The 21,033-nt window shown below is 41.4% G+C and overlaps 1 protein-coding gene across 2 annotated transcripts; it reads right to left on the reverse strand.

Moving 5' to 3' along the window:
* Positions 1-3,695: 3,695 nt before the first annotated feature.
* LOC124128584 (polyamine oxidase 7-like) lies at positions 3,696-9,101 on the reverse strand. 2 transcript variants are annotated; one of them, XM_046492023.2, is made up of 3 exons: positions 8,982-9,101; positions 7,269-7,365; positions 3,696-6,128 (listed from the first exon to the last, which is right to left on the reverse strand). In XM_046492023.2, exons 2-3 carry the CDS (start codon positions 7,363-7,365, stop codon positions 4,657-4,659), a joined length of 1,569 nt encoding a protein of 522 aa, XP_046347979.1. In that variant the 5' UTR covers positions 8,982-9,101; the 3' UTR covers positions 3,696-4,656. The 2 variants fall into 2 exon arrangements, with proteins under 2 accessions (XP_046347979.1, XP_046347978.1); XM_046492022.2 differs by lacking the exon at positions 8,982-9,101 and adding an exon at positions 8,127-8,232.
* Between the last annotated feature and the right edge of the window lie 11,932 nt (positions 9,102-21,033).

Raw genomic sequence — 21,033 nt, forward strand, 5'->3', positions numbered from 1 at the left:
CATGCACCAACCAAGTCAGCGAGCCTGACCACTCGATCCCGTTAGTCGCCTCTGACGATAAGCACAGTCGCCTTTTACGGCAAGCATGGGTTGCTGAAGACCTACTCTACCAGCAGAACTGTTAAATCATAAGTTTGTTGCAAGGTGTTTTTCTTCAGGCTCATTTTATAAACAGAAAATATGCCTGGTTTTGTAGCTAAAGCCAAAAAAGTGTCTAATCTCGATACAAAATACTAGGGCCCAGTTTTGAACTGATATATAATGTTAAATTGTTTTCTGTATCATTTTGAAATGATTGTATGAATAATTATCAGCTACTGACTACTGTTTTAGACATTAATATTGCCATCCTTGTACTCAACATGTACATTTATTACTAAAAGGACACTAGACGTACATCAAATCTTCTCATTACTATGCTATACATGTATATGAATACCGGGACACAGTTTGTAACTAATGAATAATGTTTTTAAATTGTTTTCTATATCGTTTTGAAATGATTGTATGATTACCGATCAGCTACTGACATTAATATTCCAAACTTTATAAGCAACATAAATACAGTATATTTCTTACTTAATGAGGAGCGGTAGGGTAGCCTAGTGGTTAAAGCGAACGCTCGTCATGCCGAAGACCCGGGTTCGATTCCCAAGATGGGTACAATGTGTAAAGCCTATTCTTGGTGTCCCCCGCCTTAATATTGCTGGAATATTGCTAAAAGCGACGTCAAACCATACTCACTCACTCACTTAATGAACGTATGGGTGAGTGGGGTTTTGAAGAGCGAATGCTGTAACTAATGGACTACCCCAGTGAATGATTAGGTGGACAATTCGTTCCTGCAATCCACGGCGTGTCAGCTTAATGTGGGAGGACAGCCCGAAGTGAGGCAGGTCTCAGACGTTAACCACTTCGGTGTAACCCACGAGCACGAGCACGACGCCACTCTGCACAGCGAATCGCGGCGCCTTAGACGACTAGGCCACCCGTGCCCCCGTGTGGCAAAATATAATATAACAAACTGTTTATAAAAGCGACAAAAACCCACAATATTCATAAGAAATCTGGGCCAAAACCCGAGTCGATTGTTTGAGTCCGACGATATCATGAGAATGTTTCTATAAATCACCATCAAATAGTGATGATACCAGGTGTTCACGAAAAGATGAGCTTGTCCTGCCCCACCAGTGGCATCTGTCACAAACACATGCTGGGGCTTCACCTGAAAAAATACACGGGACCGTATATGATACTAGTCAAAATAAGGAATAGCATCAGACATCATTTTTGTCACTGATGCGTCAAATTCGGAAATGTCCTCCACACCTGTATAAACGGCCCGGGTTGTTTGTTCTAGGTCTCGTTACATGTGTCAATTCAAGGTGTGGCAGTTAATTACATTGTGGTTAATGAGTGAGTGATCATGGTTTTACGCCACTTTCAGCAATATTCAGAGTGAGGGGCACACGAAATGGGTTTCACACATTGTACCCATGTGGGAATCTAACCCGGGTCATTGACTCGTGGACCGAACCAACTGTGGAGAATGGACATCTTGTGATTAAGAAGAAGGTTTTCAGCTACATAGAATGTTGCACTGATCTGAGTTTGCGACTCACGCATGTGACTGAAGATCAATGTTCTCCTGCCACCTTTCCTCACGAAAACTTAATACCAACGTCTCAGAGACTCTCAATATATAAAATCCGGTATCTGTATCTGTAAGATATGCATATGGAATAAAGAATATAGAACAACCCTTATCCGTGTACTCCGTGCATGATTGATAACATACGGTATTTTGGAGCAGTTGATGTTGTAACTTTGTTTCCGAGTGTAGAGGTCGTATAACGGTAAGATTTGATAGTGACCTTGCGTAGAGTTATCTCCCTTGGGTGTACTCCAACCTCCGTCTCAGTTCTTGACACCTTCGTTACCCTCCGGGGATAGAGTGCTTCGGAAACACCAACTTTTCTGCCTGTTTCCAACACTGATTAATGAATTCAAGAACAGAGCTCGTTCCCTATTCATTACTTTCAACTGTGACAAAAACTGGACATGAGTGCACTGTAATAGACTCTGATATAGATATAGATATAGGTAAAGATATAAATATATAGATAAATATTGCACAACTCTAATTAGACCCGACCGCCTAAGTGGTCTAGTGGTAGAGCGTCCGCCCGGAGAGCGGAAGGGCCGGGGTTCGATCCCCGGCCGCGTCATACCAAGAGACGTTAAAAAATGGTACTTGTTGTTACCCAGTCTGGCGCTCGGTATCTATCGGCATGGTATCTATCTAGCGCTATAAATCGGCATCAGTCCGGACTAGTTCAAGCAGCCACACACACGTACATGTATATATGTGAGATAAACTTGGACGCGACGTTAAACCCCATTTCACCTCACGTCTAATTAGACCCGTGAAGATCGGGGTCAGAATAGGTCTTCAGCAACCAATGCTTGCCGTAAGAGGTGACTATGCTTGTCGTAAGAGGCGACTAACGGGATGGGGTGGTCAGACTCGCTGACTTGGTTGATGCATGTCATCGTGTTCCGATTGCGTTGATCGATGCTGATGATGTCAATCACTGGATTGTCGGGTCCAGACTCGATTATTTACAAACCGCTGTCATATATCTAGAATATTGCTGAGTGCGGCGTTAAAACAACAAACAAACACCTCGATCACCGCATTTATACGAATATTGTAAAACGCAGCATCAGCGATCTCTATTTTGTGAACACTTTTGATACCATTCATATGTTGAATTCTTTATTCAGTACTATACAGGCTACAGGCCCTTTGTACAAAATGTATGACATATTTATGGCAAAAGTCACAATGATAAAATACGTGTTCTTACTTCTTTACTGTGATACAAATATTTAGCGATATTAATAATGAGCTTTGTGTTAGTTGTAGATACAAGAATATTAAACTTAGGGATATTTGTAGATAATATTTCGAAGGAATATAGAGATGGCGTAGGTGAGTATATGCATATGCAGGGCACACTAGCAGGAAATGAGACTCGGCCAAATTGACATAGTTTGCAAAATTTTCCTACGCGAGGGATGTTTAGTTTTCTACTAGTTTCTACCATGTACAGCCAGTGTGCACTGCATCTAAACCTAATATAATATACCCAACCGCAAAAGAAACGTCACCATGGATAGATATATGAGAAACCTTATTTGTCCAAACACTGTAAACATACTTTGAGACATATTAAAAAGCTGAAACTTGGCAAAACTGATCATCAAGGTTGAAATTAAATGTCAAATGTTCTTAAAGTGAAACACATCACTAGTCCCTGAGAAAATGGCATCATAAGTTAGTATTTCGTGTGTCCGCCATGTGCATTGATGACTGCCGTGCAACGTCGATACCTGGAATGGGTGAGGCGGCTGATGAAGGGCATAGGCACTTGAGCCCACACTCTAAGGAACGCCTGACGTAGTTCAGCTGCAGTTGTCGGCCTTGGTCGGACGTCATTCAACCGTCTTTGAATCTCGTCCCACATGTGCTCAATGGGATTTAAATCGGGGCTGAGGGCAGGCCACTGCATGGTTCTGATGCCATTCTGCTGGAGGAAGTCTCTTGTTGCTCTCGCAGTGTGAGCACGGGCGTTATCACGCTGAAACTCGTGGTTGCGGCGACGTGCCAAATGATGTATGGCGTGTGGCCTCAAGACTTGATCAATGTGGCGAGCTGCTGTGACACCATTGCCTCTCCCTGGACCGATGTTCTGGAAGACCACAGTGCCGACCCTCTGTGCAAGACTAATTCCACCCCACACAATGATGCTCGGACAACACAACGAGTCTCTCTCAACAGCACAAGCATCCGAATAACGTTCCCCACGGCGTCGCCAGACTCTCCCTCTCTCTCCCATCTGCTATTGAGATACAGTAACGACTCTCATCTGAGAAGAGGACTCTTCTCCACTGCTGGTGGCGCCAATGCTGGTGCTGTGTTGCCCACTGCAAACGGTCCCGGCGATTGACGTAGTGTCAGAATCGGTCCTGGGTGTGGCCTGTGACAGTGGAGGTGTCTGTTCGTCAATCATCGACGGACAGTGTCCTCACTAATGTGTCGCTGGTGTGTCCCCATGGTCTCTCGAGCAGTTTCCGCGGTCATAACAAAGCGATCTTGAAGATGCTGTCGCACAATCTGACGATCCTGACGTCGGGTGGTGACCTTTGGTCTTCCACTACATGGTCGGTCATCTGTAGTGTTGGTGGTCTCGTACCGTTGCTGGAGTCTGTATATGGTCCTCACGTGGATTTGAAATGCATTGGCTTCTTGCCGGGCGATTTATGCAGCTTGCAATCGTCCAAGGACTTGGCGTCGCTGATTTCTTGTCAATAGTGGCATGTGGTAACAATTCCGGACGAGAAAATGTTAAATTTTAGAAACTTTGACAAAAAATACCTAAATATTCAAATGACAACTTTTCATGCAATGTTACTTGGGGTGACGTTTCTTTTGCGGTTCAGCATATAATACTAACATGCATTCGAAATATCAACTAAGTCATTCACAACAAGTATTCAGAATATATATGTTGGATGATAGCTGTTTCCATATGGTAGAATGATGGTATGTGAACGTCTTCAGTCCACCTGTATCCACCCATCCTACAGTTACTATGTACATGAAACAATAAGCACCACGATGCCCACAAGCACGGCCATTCTTCTTATGTCTCCGTCCTGTCGAAACCCACCCGATGGACATGCTGCAACCGTCGGGGACTCGGTACTCGGACCTGGCTCTCTCGGATCATAAACCTCGCACGTTCCTTTCGAACATTCAGTTACCTTAGTAGCCGTGTGGATTCCGCTTTCAACAGCACCAGTAACATAACAAGACACATTCCAACCAAACGCTTCCCCAGCGAAGTAGATCCTCCCGACTGGTGCTCTTATAGCATCAAATACTTTGGGACTAAGAGTTCCTGTTTCCATGTTGCAGAAGCATCCCTTGTACAATGGATTGTTCTTCCAGTCCGGAATGAAAACATCCTCAGGTTCGGCTACATTACCGTAGACTCTCCGCAATATCGCCATCACCTCGTCCTTAACATCACTGTCAGTGAGCTGACTTATTCTGTTCGCCTCTTCTCCCTGGGTCACCATCTGGAGAATGTTGGTTCTAACCGGGAACAGTCCTTCAGCTTCTAAGTTCTGCCAAACAGGATACACGCCACGTGTTTTGTCTGCGTAGAGGATGTATTCAGTGTTATCCCAGAATCTTGCCGATGTCTCAGGAAACTTAAGGTACACGCTGACGTAGTTCTCCAGTCTGATTCGGAACAGGTTGTCCATCTTCCAGTCAGGTAGTGGAGGAATGAAAGTCACAGAACCGCTTTTCAATACTCCGATACTGAAAGTAACAATCACGAAGTCAGCCGTGAAGATCTTCCCGCTTGCGGTAGTTACAGACGCGTTGGTGTCAGTGTAGTTGATCGTTTTAACGGTTTCGTTCAGACGAATACGTTGGTCGTTCTCTTGAAGTACGTTCTCCACGTATTTCTTAAGTATGAACTCATACCCTCTGTCATCACGGACATAGAAACTGTTATCAACTCGGTCTGAAATGCCCCTAAAATAACACGAAGTAGCGTCAGGGCTTATTCCATATTCAAAGTCGAAGTCCAAAATTTCCACAGTTTTTTCCACTGGCGTTTTAGGATGCCAGTTTCCGATATCAAGGCATGTGCGAAGGGACATGTCATCTGTCTTTTGGTCTCGAATTTTCCGGAAGACGCTTACTGATTTGATCTTAGCTTTTGCCAGTTTATCCCAAGCCAACTCACCCTCAGAGGCCGTGACGTCAACGCCGTCATATGTTTTTATGACTACACTATCATAGTCTGACGATTTCCCAGACACATTGAACTTCTGGATGACATCCCATAACGGATTGCCTTCCCGGATAGCCATCCAGTTTGCCCCAGCTTCTACAGTGGTTCCCCCAAATTTAATGGACATGACTCTGCCACCGATTCTGTCCGAGCCTTCCAAGAGGATGAAGTCGTTGATGTTGTTTTCACTTAGAGTCTTTGCAGCTGCCAAACCTGACGCCCCGGCTCCAAGAATCAAAACTTTACTGTGTTCTGAAATATGCAGGATGCAGAGTTGAATGAGTGAGAGCACTATTCCAGCCACATCATCATATTTTCTAATAAGGGACCGGTTATTTCTTAATCTGGTGGAAAATATCTGTCCCCGAAACTTCTTGAAAACATAATTATGCTTCAGGCTGTTTAAACATTACATTGTTGCAAGTTGTTTTTCTTCTGGCTCATTTTATAAATAGAACATATATCTGATTTTGCAACTAAAGCCGAAAAAAGTATCTAATCTAGATACAAAATCCTAGGGCCTAGTTTTGAACTAATATACATGTACAATGTTAAATTGCTTTCTGTATCATTTTGAAATGATTGTATGAATGCTTGTCAGCTACTGACTACAAATGTAAGACATCAATATTCCCATTATTGTACTCAACATGTACATTTATGACCAAAAGGAATGAAACGAAACTGAACATGACTATAGGACAATATAAGATAGCTACGCGATAAATCGCAAAGAACAATGAAGAACGAAGCGTGGTTTATTTCACGATAAAACATTGTTCTATCATGACGTCATTTCTGGAGATTCGAACATGCGCTCGTAACTTGATGACGTCATATGTTTGACGACGTTATTTTTTAGAGGGGAGTGTCTAGTGAGTTGTTCCTCATTGATGTAACTGGGCAACGCAGATAAACGCGATGGCCGAACGATCGGATCCAAAACCGGGAGAGATCATGTGACACTCGGTATTGGGAGAAAACGTACAGGTAATCCACGTGAGGATTGTGAGAATATGCGGGAAATACCCACCTGTGCATAAAATGGACTTGTCCGACACTACCGAGGTCGGAATCTATATAGGGTTTCATCATTATTTAAATACGGGTAAATAATTGTAAAGCTTATACATTTTACTATCATCATCAAAGAAACTGTACATAATGTTGATATCTCATATAAGAAATAAACGACTCGTGGTCGTTGTGTATCGTACAATAAAACACTGAAGGGAGAATAAACCACGAGAAGCGCAGCCCCTGCAGTGTTTTATTGTAAGATAACCAACTCCTACTCGTCGTTTATTTCTTCACTAGACCTACATCATAAGGCTTTATTAAGGCGTTTTATGAAACAGACAGATGATAATACATGTATGATTCGATGCATACTTATATTTGATTCGGGTTGAGCTTGCAGTCCTTCCACGGTATATAGAAGAAGCACCATGATTGCCAAAGACACTTTAGGAATGCCTCGATACTGCATCTGAAAAAAATGATTTAAAAAGCGATGCGTGAATGTGTGAGTGAGTATTGTTTTGCAAATTTTAGAATTATTCCAGCAATATCAAAATAGGGGATACCAGAAATGGTCCTCTCACAATGCACTCATGTGGGGAATTGAACCCGGGCCTTCGCCATGAAGAGTGAATGCTTTAACTACTAGACTACCCCATAGATGAGGTGAACAATTCGTTCCTGCAATACACGTAAGGTTCAAATCATTCACGTGTAGAATGTAGAATGAGACACAATTTATGTGCGGTAAATGCAGTAAATCTAGATACACTGGTGCATGTGAATGCCAAATGGCATAACAGGGTAACAACATCAACATGTGCCAAATGCGTATGTGGTACCTCAGTCTACGGAGCTCTAAGAAATATACCAACTCACGTTACATTTTGAGGTGAGGAGGAATGAGGTTTAACGTCGCGTTCAAAATTATGGCACTAATACAGCGACGTACATGCACGTGTATGTTTGTTGGTAGCAATGCCGCAGCTTAACATGAACACATAACCCAGACACAGTATACTGACTCCGAGCCGACCAGTCCTTGTTTTAGCCCCTTAATGCCGAGCGCTAGATTCATTCGTGGGGCAAGCATGTGTAGTACACCTTCAATGGTCCAGTGGTTTCCTCGGAAAAATATTCACAAACGGCGCTAGAAAAGTAGGTCATGATATAAACCCACTTCATTTTCAGTCAGGTGACAAAAACAACCACAATGAAATATACCCATACCTCTGTTCGTGTACTTGCACAACATCCGAATAATGTTTTCTTCTAAAGTGGTGAAGGGTTATGAAAAACATAGATCCTTATGACAATAGTATCTGCTTTAATGTCGCAGAACGTGCAGTACATGCGTGCTTGGGCTGTGCCTTCCACGGTTTGTCCCCCCTACGTGTCATGTACACATTTCTATACAAAATTACATGATAGTTTCTTAAAGAACTTCATCCGTCATGAGTCTTCAAATAAGCAAAATTCAGATTTTGTTGGGTACAGGGTATTCATGGTCAAGTACCGTATTGATGTTTTATACACTTTTCTGGATTTCGAGTTATTTTGCAATTCATCGTTCTCATTTGGAGTCAAACGGACTGTAGTTACAGCTTCAATGGTCCAGTGGTTTCCTCGGGACAATATTCACAGCCGGCGCTGGACAAGTAGGTCATGACATTAACTCACTTTATATTCAGTCAGGTAAGCTAAAGCCGTTGACAAAAACAACCACAATGAAATATACCCATACCTCTGTTCGTGTACTTGCACAACATCCGAATGATGTTTTCTTCTAAAGTGGTGAAGGGTTATGAAAAACATAGATCCTTATGACCATAGTATCTGCTTTAATATGGAGAGAAGGAACACAAACCCATCACAAATCTGTGTTGAAGGTAGCTGTAGTCGGGTGTATAACAATACGTCACGCTTGTTTCACACTGTTGAATGAACGTGAATGAGTATCCATTCTTCAACACATAACATTACAACACCCTACTAAAATCAGAAACCATTTACATTCACAGGTATATCTAATGATTAATAAACTCGTTTGATGTGACTGCAAAACTGCAAAGTGTAAATACCCACCTTGTTCGTCGGGAGGAGCCCAGGTGCACAATGCCTGATGTCTCGTGACTCTTAACCTCTGTTGAGTTTGTATTAAGTTTCTGCCTTGACCTTCCGACACAGATACGAGTTGGAATACCCATTACATTTTTACATTTGGGAAAGCAGTACGCGTCGTTCGCTCTATGGCTATGAAAAAAATACAATACCACCGCATAGAATTTCACACCTGTTTAAATAGGGCTGTATCTTTACATGTGTTAAGGTATATTTACATGTGTTAGCAGAGTCCCTTAGATTCACAGGGTGGCAGTTTATTCAATTGTGTTGGATGAGTGGAGGAGTGAGCATGGTTTTACGCCACGACAACAATAATCCAGCAATATTACGGTGAGGGACACTAGAAATAGGCTTCACACATTGTACCCATGTGGGGAACCAAACCCGGGTGTTTGGCCTGACGCATCAACATAATTAGGGAAAAAGATATATTGTCCCCGAAACATTTTGCACAAACAAATGTATGGTTCAGGCTGTTGAAAAAAGAAGATTTTGCCTGCCACAAAAAGTACATTGTTGCAAGGAGTTTTTGTTTTCTTTAATAAATTCAGGCTAATAGTAAATCTAGATACATTGGTGCATGTAAATGTCAAATGGTACAAAAGGGTAACAACATCAACTTTTGCCTAAGAGAGTGGGTATAGTTTTACGCCGCTTTTAGCAATTTTTCAGCAATATTATGGCGAAAGCTTTAACCCCTAAACTACCCCACCGCCCCTGTGCCTACGTACACATGTATACGTATGCAGTACCTCACTCTACGGGACCCTGAGATACTAATTCACATTACATTTTAAGGTGAGGAAAAATGAGGTTTAACGTCGCCGTTTTAGTCATATCCTTGACTTCAACCTTGGCTTGAAATTGTGGATTTGTTTTTCGACGGTATATGAGAAACACATGTGTCAACTTAGATGACTGCTTTGACTGTTCTTCCATGTGTATTGATGCGGTATCCATCATCGAAGTAAATAATATAAACTCATTTATAGATAATACTACACTGATTCTCGTTAGATACCATTTTTACTAAACTTTCGTTCGTTGACAGACCAAACTGAAACCGGTTGCCAAAGTCTGGTTGTGCATGAATATTGATATATGCCCAAATATGGACGTTGTTGACATTTCTATGCATACGTATTAACAACATTGGCCTGCATTTGTGTTTGAATACATAACAGCACCGACGCTCAAGATCCTTTTGGAAGAATTTCTTCAACTTAGGGTAATTCAAGCGCCATGCTGTTAGTACGCAGGACACCTAGATCTATAAGAAAATTTGAAAAATCACATTAGCGCCCCGCTTTGAATATCGGACGAACAGTCGGTCACTCGCACTGCCGGGGTCCCGGCTGTGCAATCAAAATGGTTCGGTTTCCTTGATCTATCAGAATTCATGTCCGTACCATTTTGGAAGAGCGAAATCAGAGTGTTCGCCAAAGACGTGCATGTTAACTGTACAACCCTCTACTGAAGACCAACAAAAACAAGCCTGCTTGCATGTCAGTGACAGCTTTGAACGAAGGGCAAGGTCACCACCGGAATAAGAAAAGACAACCGCGATCTCCTCACAGCGGTTCATGCTTGAAGGGGACACTGATGGCACAGCCGGACCATCCCAAGAGAGGCTAGATATCTGTCAAGATAGTTTAAAATGACCTAATTTCACAACGCTTATCCTTTTACGTTAAATCAAATTGAAAGTTGCGAAAGTGGTCGGGTGCGTCACGCTCCTGGGGACGCTCGACCTATTGATCGGTAGTTGTACATTGTAAATGGATACAGCTCGATTACATAAGAAGAAGCTGTATGCATAACTTATATAGATTGCAAACCGAATTGAATTTGATGCGACAATTATGAACCAAACAGTCTTAAGGGTTTTTAAGCTGCATCGGGAGATCACTTAAACGAAGTGGGTACGACTATTCACTCACGTCATCGATAGATTTTTCACCATCACGGGAAGTATTAAAGGAGAGAAAAATTGAACTAAAGAAATAAGGGCGTGTCAACTAACCAAGGAGAGCCGACCCGAATGGTGATGAAGAGATCGAGTCCCTGTGGCAGTCCGGATCCATTGGAATCAGTTATCCAATGAGCATAAAATACTGTCTATGGCTCTACAACACAATCCATTTCGTGTTAAGAGGTGTCAATGATCACTACAAAATGTGTTGGGGGGTACATCACATTACATGTTAAAGGAGACGATCACGAATATCTTGAACTGTCCATGAGACAAGAAAAGAATAGGTCCGGTGAGAATCCTGGTGATTGTCGCGACGTAAGGCCCAAAATGACAAACTCGTCCGTTAATCGGTTGATATTTCCCATATCAAAAAACACTAGTGATGAATCCTCTATATATAAGACATCAATTTACTCTTGAATGTCAAATAATAATATCAAATGGTCTTTATTTTCAAATATATCATCTGTCTTCATACAGGAGCTCTGACAAGAAAATATATCTAAATTCAATTACCGTATCATACCATTCCTGAATTCATCAATGAAGTTCATAAATATCAATTTTCAATCCATGCATTTATAGTTGAATATTAAAAATACAAACATTTTGTTCGTTGTATAACTCCGGGGTAGAATAGGTCTTCAGCAACCCATGCTTGCCGAAAGAGGCGACTAACGGGATCATCGGGTGGTCAGGCTCGCTGACTTGGTTGATGCGTACTCACTGTTTGTTTGTTTGTTTGTTTGTTGTTTAACGCTGCACTCAGTAATATTCCATCTATATGACGGCGGTCTGTAAATAATCCAGTGATTGACATCATGAGGATCGATCCACGCATTTGGGATACGATCACATGCATTAACTGAGACAGCGAGCCTGATCACCCGATCCCGTTAGTCGCCTTTTACGGCAAGCATGGGTTGCTGAAGACCTACTCTACAAGCAGAATTGTTAAATCATTAGTTTGTTACAAGATGTTTTTCTTCAGGCTCATTTTATAAACAGAAAATATGCCTGGTTTTGTAGCTAAGGGCGAAAAAGTGTCTAATCTCGATACAAAATTCAAGGGCCCAGTTTTATACTAATATATAATGTTAAATTGTCACTAAAACTATACTCGTTCACTCACTCCCTATTTGAATGTCCCCTGCCGTCATATTGCTGGAGTTTTGCTAAAAGGGACGTAAAACCATACTCACTCAATCACTCACTCACTTAATGAACGCATGGGTGAATGTGGTTTTGTCAATTTTAGCACCATCAAGACGGGCTTCTCACAATGCACCCACGTGGACAAATTGAACCCAGGCCATCATCATGAAGAGCGAATGCTGTAACTAATGGACTACCCCAGTGAATGATTAAGTGAACAATTCGTTCCTGCAATTCACGTAAGGTACAAATCATTGAATTGTAGAATAACCAAATTGTATACGTGCGGTTGTTATTCTTTTTGCTTTTACAATTTCGACATAGACCAAACCTCATAAGGTAGTTAATTGATGGTGTCGAGCTTTTCGAAAAAACGGCCATTGTTAGATTTCACCTGCTACCCGAAATTACTTATACTCGTATGGTGGCACAAATGTTCAGCACGACACAAAGGAAAGACACAGTCTGTGTGCAGTAAATGCAGTAAATCTAGATATTTAGGTGAAGATCAAACGTCATACCAGGGTAACAAAATCAACATACGCCCATATCAACGTATGCGGAACTTTAGACGCCTGCACATACGCCACTTCACATTACATATATAAGAAAAATGCCTTAGTAATGGCGACTAACAGTATAACAGTAAGTAAGCATAAGATACAATGTAGGTCTATACGAGTTTGGATCAAGTGGATCACCTTTATATTTAAGGATAGATTTTATAATACCCGTCTGGCACGTTTCAGGGATTGCACCACACATTATTGATTTATCAATTTCATGAAACGTATCATCTGTCATATACTTTGATCTATCGGGTGGGATATAAACAGTTCCTAAGTAAAGATCCTGATCAAAATTGGATAGAGTTTTACATACTTCAGTCCAAAAAATGTAATCACATTTTTCTTGAGTTACGGATTTATAATCTATATATATATAGTTTTATATGCCGCACCAAAACCTCCTGAATGCCTTACACTGCCCACCTTATTTTGAAGAAAGGGAGTATTTCAGGTATATGTAGCTCATCCAAACTGTTTGTTTTTGTTTCTTGAAATCCAATTATGTCTCTTTTAGCTATTAGATAAAGAAAGTCCTTGTATTCTAGGCGCTTTCTGGGGCCACATACATACATATCAGTACAGTCATCATTATCATCAACATCACCACCATCATCATCAGTATATTCATCATCGCCATCTTCATCAACAACAACGTCATGCGCAACAACATTGGTATCAATATCACAATTACTAGCCAACTCAGAACAATGATTACAGCCTTCACATTATTAAGTACGAGTGTGTTGGCCATTTGGTTTACATGAAATATGTGCTTCCTGGACTGCGCTAAAAGTACCTGGGGTACAGGTATGATAATTCAGGATATCTCTGTGCGTCTGTGTTAGTGTGTGTTGAGAGACAATATTTACATCAGCAGAATTGTTTTCCTTATCTGAGGAAACATGGTTATTCCAAATATTTACAGAGTCCATTGTATCATAGACATTGTGAACACCATCTGTGGTTTCATTTGCCTTGCTAAGTACATTTACCTCAGTGTCTTTCTCAGGATTATTTGTGGACAAAGTGTGACCTGTGGTATTCGTACTATCAGATACATTGTGAGTATGATTTGTGTTTTCATCTGAATAAACTAATACATTTACGTCAGAACATTTGTCAAGATTATATGCAGTAGGGGCACAGTTAATCAGTAAATCTGAAAAGTTCAAGTCATCAAGTACCTGGTTGACAACATTTGCCCCAGAATGTGTACAGTTATTTGGGATAGGGTCAAGGTTATTACACATATTTTCAGTATCAGTAACTACCAATCTACCCATCTGTGGTTGGAAGTATTACAGTTACAAGGAGTTCGCGCAACAATTTTTCTTTTATCTACTATTAATTATCTATTCTATATTGTCAAACTGTCTTATTTCACTTACATTCCTTGATTGAAAAAAACAAACCTTTATTTAATCTTACTCCATTACTAGTAATATATTACGTAATAGCCAATCAAGTAACGACGCTCAATCCTTCAAATACAATATACTTGCCTGGAACAACTAGAAGCCTCACCCTGCGACATATCCTATAGGTTTGGTAACCCTCACTTCAAGATGAACCTGACGAATGATATTCACAGAGGCGTGTTCATGATGGCCGGCGATCGCGCTTACCCGCTCTCACGACACAACATCCCATCTGGTGTCGCCGGGGGTCAAAACAGCCCCATCCACAAGTGTTATAGGTTCACATATGTATCATTTCATCCACAAATGTGAAAGGGTCACACGTTTACTTCATCACAATATTGATGGGTTCATTCTTTGATGTACAAAACGTATATTTTTAATATTGAAAACATTTGTTGTTTGTTGTTTTCCGCCGTACTCAGCAACACGGCCGTCTGTAAAGAATCGAGTATGGACAAGACAATCCAGTGAACGATTTATGGGATACGATTGCATCAACCAAGTTAGCGAGCCTGACCACCCGATCCCGTTTAGTAGCCTCTTACGACAGGCACAAGCGGATTTTCAGGGTTCAAAATATATTAAAACGGCAATGAAGCTTTTGAATGGTAGATCTAGTCAAACATTGTTCAATGTGCGAGGCCATCTTTGATTTCAAGGCGAACAACCTCCCGGGCTTTATCGCGAGTAAACCATGCGATCGTTCAGTCAGCCATGGACAAAAGGCAAAAGGATAATGAAAGAGATCTTTGGGGGAACGCTCTGGGTTCATTCGCAGGACGACGACCCCCTGTGTCGTATGAAAACAAACTAGCAAAAAGTGAGGTAGACTTCATTACAATCTACATGTATGATGTACAATATTAGGAGAAGCATTAATATAGGCCTTTTTGGACTATATGCTAATCCTTTTTCCATTTTGTAACGTTATGTAATGTAAAATCTGAACATTAATGGAAATTAAATACGGTTTAAATCAATGCGGTTCTCATTGAGGTATATGTGCGCATTCAGCCGTGACGTTCAACAACCCGTGAAAGGCGACCATGCTTGTCGAAAGAGGCGAAACGGTTCGGGCGGTAAGTCTCGCAGACTTGGTTGATGCAAGTGCGTAGATTGCAGCGTTAAACAAGAAACAAAAAACAAAATATGTGTGCATCGTAGTTTCGGCATATGCTGCCCGTCGAAACTGCTGCATCTCCCTACACATGGTTAGCCAGATAACAATTCTTTGAGAATGACGTTGAGCAAACAGATGGGTTTATGAATACAGTCAGATATCATTTAGTATTTTTTTACTGCTGCTATTCATTTAAACGATTTTGCATTTACATCTTAATCTTGTATGTAATAAAATATGAGATACCTTTGTGGGGCTTTCAAATACTTTAATTTTGAGGGCTTCCCTGCCAAGTTCCCCTTAAACCATAAAACTGGGTGTTAAGTTCCTCAGACCAGTTATTATTTATTTTAAAATCTCGATTTCATTTTTTCAAATTATTTCTAAATTTTCAAACCCCCATATTTCGGAACAGTAGATTGGCACTACCATCACGTCAAACGTATTCAGTAGACAGTATAATACATTTCGTGCCCTTTTAAATTAGGCAATACGTTGCTTTTGTCGCATTTGCAGTTAGTGATTTCATACGAAACACAAAATTTCTAATTCTGTGAAGATTTATACCTAAATATGTATAACTATCAACAAACTCCAGTAAATAAAGGAATATAATGATTTGTGTAACCCAGGTGGGGGTATCGCTAAATAGGACTGTATCGTCTGCACATAGTAATACTAAAATGTGTAACCATACTGTGATATCACTTCCTTATATACGATGAAATAAAATCCCTTCGCATCCTTGTTTTGTTAAATACGGTTCAAAATCATTTTAAAATATTGAAAACAGTAGCGGTGATAGATTTTCGCCCTGTCTGACATCTGATTAAAAGGGAAATACTCCGATTCTGCATTTTTTGATTGTACCATTGGTTTAATATTACTGTACGTATTAGAGTTAGAAAACGTCCCTCAATTCCCGTTTTGCATTTTCGACAACAGTCCTACTCTCCAGACAATATAAAACGCCCTTGTAAAATCTATGCACGCACAATAAAGTGTGTTGGTTTTTTTTGTTATTGTTTTGTTGTTTTTTGGGGGGAGGGGATAGTTTCAAAATATGCATTAATAAGTGGATAACGAATATATTATCCGCAGCTTGAAATTGTTTCCTAAATCCCGACTGCTGCCGAAGGATATTATTTGCATCTAGAAATTTCGTCACTCGTTCATTTAGGATAATGTTTATTTTTTTCCGAAACAGCTTTATATCGTCATACATGTATATGGATGAACAACTTGCTTATTACAATTAGGAACGACTTTTCGGGGTAGGTTCTGGCACCGTTATCAAGCAAGTGATGTACAGAGTAGTGTTGCCAAGCATATATACAGGTATGAGGTAGTGTTTATACAGTTGAGTAGATTGTGGTTTTGTAACAACAGAGTGGAGAAGCATGTTATATACAGTAAACTACGGTTATAACGAACACGCTTATAACGAACTGACGGATATAACGAACTTACTTTTTGGTACCGACTTTTTGTGTAATTCTGCTGTATACATGCTTATAACGAACTACGGTTATAACGTACTCAAATTAGTAGTCCCCATGATCATGAGTTCGTTATAACCGCAGTCTACTGTACACAATGCGGGTGACATAAGTTAAAATTCTTAAGAGCTGTCTAGGGATTGGTGGATTACATGAAAACGTGTTCTCGTCACGGGGTACATTGGCGCACAGGTCGACAACATCATAACTGGTTGAGGGATGTCGTGGATCTTCTTGCAAATTCAAATGAATCCGACACAAATGTTTTCACAGTCTTTCAAAAAGGTGCAAGGAGGCGGGCTAGCTACTTGTCTGTATTGTAGTGGACAGTGTCTCTGAAACAGACTAGGATATAGGCTTTGACACGGTCTTGGTGACTTCTTATGGTAATACGGGCATAGGGTTGCTTTGGGTGAGGGACGATGAGCTTTTTGAGTGGGGCCGACTTTGTTGTCACGAAGTTGATTGTGTAATGTCTTCTGCTCTTTCTGTTGGCTGTTGGTAAGGTCTTTCTTGAGCTGCTTGTAGGTCGATGGATCAGTGAGGTGTTGATGGCTAAGACATTCAAGTGGGTGGTATCCATGACCCTTTACTTCTAAAGCGGTGAAGGGTTCTGGAATTACATAGATCCTGTATCTGCTTTCATATCTAAGAAGGAACACATAAACTATTATACAAAATAGTGGTGCACGTAGCTGTAGTCTGTTTCACGCTGATGTGTGTACACAGACGAGTATCCTTTCACCAAATACCATTCACATAGCAATACAACGCCCAAATAAAATTTGAAACCGTTTACACTCACAGGCAAAGCTAATGAAGCCCATCTGTTCTGACCAAATAAAAGTCAAGAATCGACATTTAAATCATGCGTATATGTAACTGGAAAGAGTGAAGACCCACCTTAGTTCATTGGTATATAGCCCGGTGTAAGAGCATAATGTGTCGTGTATCGTGAGCATAACTTCGTTTCATACTATGAATCTTAACTTCTTTTCCATTTGTATAAAGTGTCTGTCACGTGACACAATGTCAGTGTCCTGTTGACATTTTATTACTGGTGGGAAAGAAGTGTACGTCATTCCCGGTGTGGCAATAGAAAAATATAATATAACTGTTTATAAAAGCGACAACCCACCCAGGTGTTCGCGAAAAGATGAGCTTGTCCTGCCCCACCAGTGACATCTGTCACAAACACATGCTGGGGCTTCACCTGAAAAAATACACGGGACCGTATGATACTAGTCAAAATAAGGAATAGCATCAGACATCATTTTTGTCACTGATGCGTCAAATTCGGAAATGTCCTCCACACCTGCATAAACGGCCCGGGTTGTTTGTTCTTGGCCTCGTTACATGTGTCAATTCAAGGTGTGGCAGTTAATTACATTGTGGTTAATGAGTGAGTGATCATGGTTTTACGCCACTTTCAGCAATATTCAGAGTGAGGGGCACACGAAATGGGTTTCACACATTGTACCCATGTGGGAATCTAACCCGGGTCATTGACTCGTGGACCGAACCAACTGTGGAGAATGGACATCTTGTGATTAAGAAGAAGGTTTTCAGCTACATAGAATGTTGCACTGATCTGAGTTTGCGACTAACGCATGTGACTGAAGATCAATGTTCTCCTGCCACCTTTCCTCACGGAAACTTAATACCAACGTCTCAGAGACTCTCAATATATAACATCCGGTATCTGTATCTGTAAGATATGCATATGGAATATAGAATATAGAACAACCCTTATCCATGTACTCCGTGCATGATTGATAACATACGGTATTTTGGAGCAGTTGATGTTGTAACTTTGTTTCCGATTGTAGAGGTCGTATAACGGTAAGATTTGATAGTTACCTTGCTTAGAGTTATCTCCCTTGGGTGTACTCCAACCTCCGTCTCAGCGCTTGACACCTTCGTTACCCTCCGGGGATAGAGTGCGTCGGAAACACCAACTTTTCTGCCTGTTTCCAACACTGATTAATGAATTCAAGATCAGAGCTCGTTCCTTATTCATTACTTTCAACTGTGACAAAAACTGGACATGAGTGCACTGTAATAGACTCTGATATAGATATAGATATAGGTAAAGATATAAATATATAGATAAATATTGCACAACTCTAATTAGACCCGACCGCCTAAGTGGTCTAGTGGTAGAGCGTCCGCCCGGACAGCGGAAGGTCCGGGGTTCGATCCCCGGCCGCGTCATACCAAGAGACGTTAAAAGATGGTACTTGTTGTTACCCAGTCTGGCGCTCGGCATTAAGGGGACTGGTCGGCTCGGAGTCAGTATACTGTGTCTGAGTGGGATATTCATGTTAAACTGCGGCATGGTATCTATCTAGCACTATAAATCGTCATCAGTCCGGACTAGTACAAGCAGCCACACAAACACACACACGTACATGCATGTATATATGAGAAATAATCTTGGACGCGACGTTAAACCCCATTTCACCTCACCTCTAATTAGACCCGTGAAGATCGGGGTAAGAATAGGTCTTCAGCAACCAATGCTTGCCGTAAGAGGTGACTATGCTTGTCGTAAGAGGCGACTAACGGGATGGGGTGGTCAGACTCGCTGACTTGGTTGATGCATGTCATCGTGTCCCGATTGCGTTGATCGATGCTGATGATGTCAATCACTGGATTGTCAGGTCCAGACTCGATTATTTACAAACCGCCGTCATATATCTAGAATATTGCTGAGTGCGGCGTTAAAACAACAAACAAACACCTCGATCACCGCATTTATACGAATATTGTAAAACGCAGCATCAGCGATCTCTATTTTGTGAACACTTTTGATACCATTCATATGTTGAATTCTTTATTCAGTACTATACAGGCTACAGGCCCTTTGTACAAAATGTATGTCATATTTATGGCAAAAGTCACAATGATAAAATACGTGTTCTTACTTCTTTACTGTGATACAGATATTTAGCGATATTAATAATGAGCTTTGTGTTAGTTGTAGATACAAGAATATTAAACTTAGGGATATTTGTAGATAATATTTCGAAGGAATATAGAGATGGCGTAGGTGAGTATATGCATATGCAGGGCACACTAGCAGGAAATGAGACTCGGCCAAATTGACATAGTTTGCAAAATTTTCCTACGCGAGGGATGTTAAGTTTTCTACTAGTTTCTACCATGTAAAGCCAGTGTGCACTGCATCTAAACCTAATATAATATACTCAACCGCAAAAGAAACGTCACCATGGATAGATATATGAGAAACCTTATTTGTCCAAACACTGTAAACATACTTTGAGACATATTAAAAAGCTGAAACTTGGCAAAACTGATCATCAAGGTTGAAATTAAAGTGTCAAATGTTTTTAAAGTGAAACACATCACTAGTCCCTGAGAAAATGGCATCATAAGTTAGTATTTCGTGTGTCCGCCATGTGCATTGATGACTGTCGTGCAACGTCGATACCTGGAATGGATGAGGATAATGAAGGCATAGGCACTTGAGCCCACACTCTAAGGAACGCCTGACGGAGTTCAGCTGCAGTTGTCGGCCTTGGTCGGACGTCATTCAACCGTCTTTGAATCTCGTCCCACATGTGCTCAATGGGATTTAAATCGGGGCTGAGGGCAGGCCACTGCATGGTTCTGATGCCATTCTGCTGGAGGAAGTCTCTTGTTGCTCTCGCAGTGTGGGCACGGGCGTTATCATGCTAAAGTCGTGGTTGCGGCGACTTGCCAAATGATGTATGGCGTGTGGCCTCAAGACTTGATCAATGTGGCGAGCTGCTGTGACACCATTGCCTCTCCCTGGACCGATGTTCGGGAAGACCACAGTGCCGACCCTCTGTGCAAGACTAATTCCACCCCACACAATGATGCTCGGACAACACAACGAGTCTCTCTCAACAGCACAAGCATCCGAATAACGTTCCCCACGGCGTCGCCAGACTCTCTCTCTCTCTCTCTCTCTCCCATCTGCTATTGAGGTACAGTAACGACTCTCATCTGAGAAGAGGACTCTTCTCCACTGCTGGTGGCGCCAATGCTGGTGCTGTGTTGCCCACTGCAAACGGTCCCGGCGATGACGTAGTGTCAGAATCGGTCCTCGGTGTGGCCTGTGACAGTGGAGGTGTCTGTTCGTCAATCATCGACGGACAGTGTCCTCACTAATGTGTCGCTGGTGTGTCCCCATGGTCTCTCGAGCAGTTTCCGCGGTCGTAACAAAGCGATCTTGAAGATGCTGTCGCACAATCTGACGATCCTGACGTCGGGTGGTGACCTTTGGT

Source organism: Haliotis rufescens, unplaced genomic scaffold (assembly GCF_023055435.1).
Source record: "Haliotis rufescens isolate VD_foot unplaced genomic scaffold, xgHalRufe1.0.p SCAF_2, whole genome shotgun sequence".
Taxonomy (NCBI): Eukaryota; Metazoa; Mollusca; class Gastropoda; order Lepetellida; family Haliotidae; genus Haliotis; species Haliotis rufescens.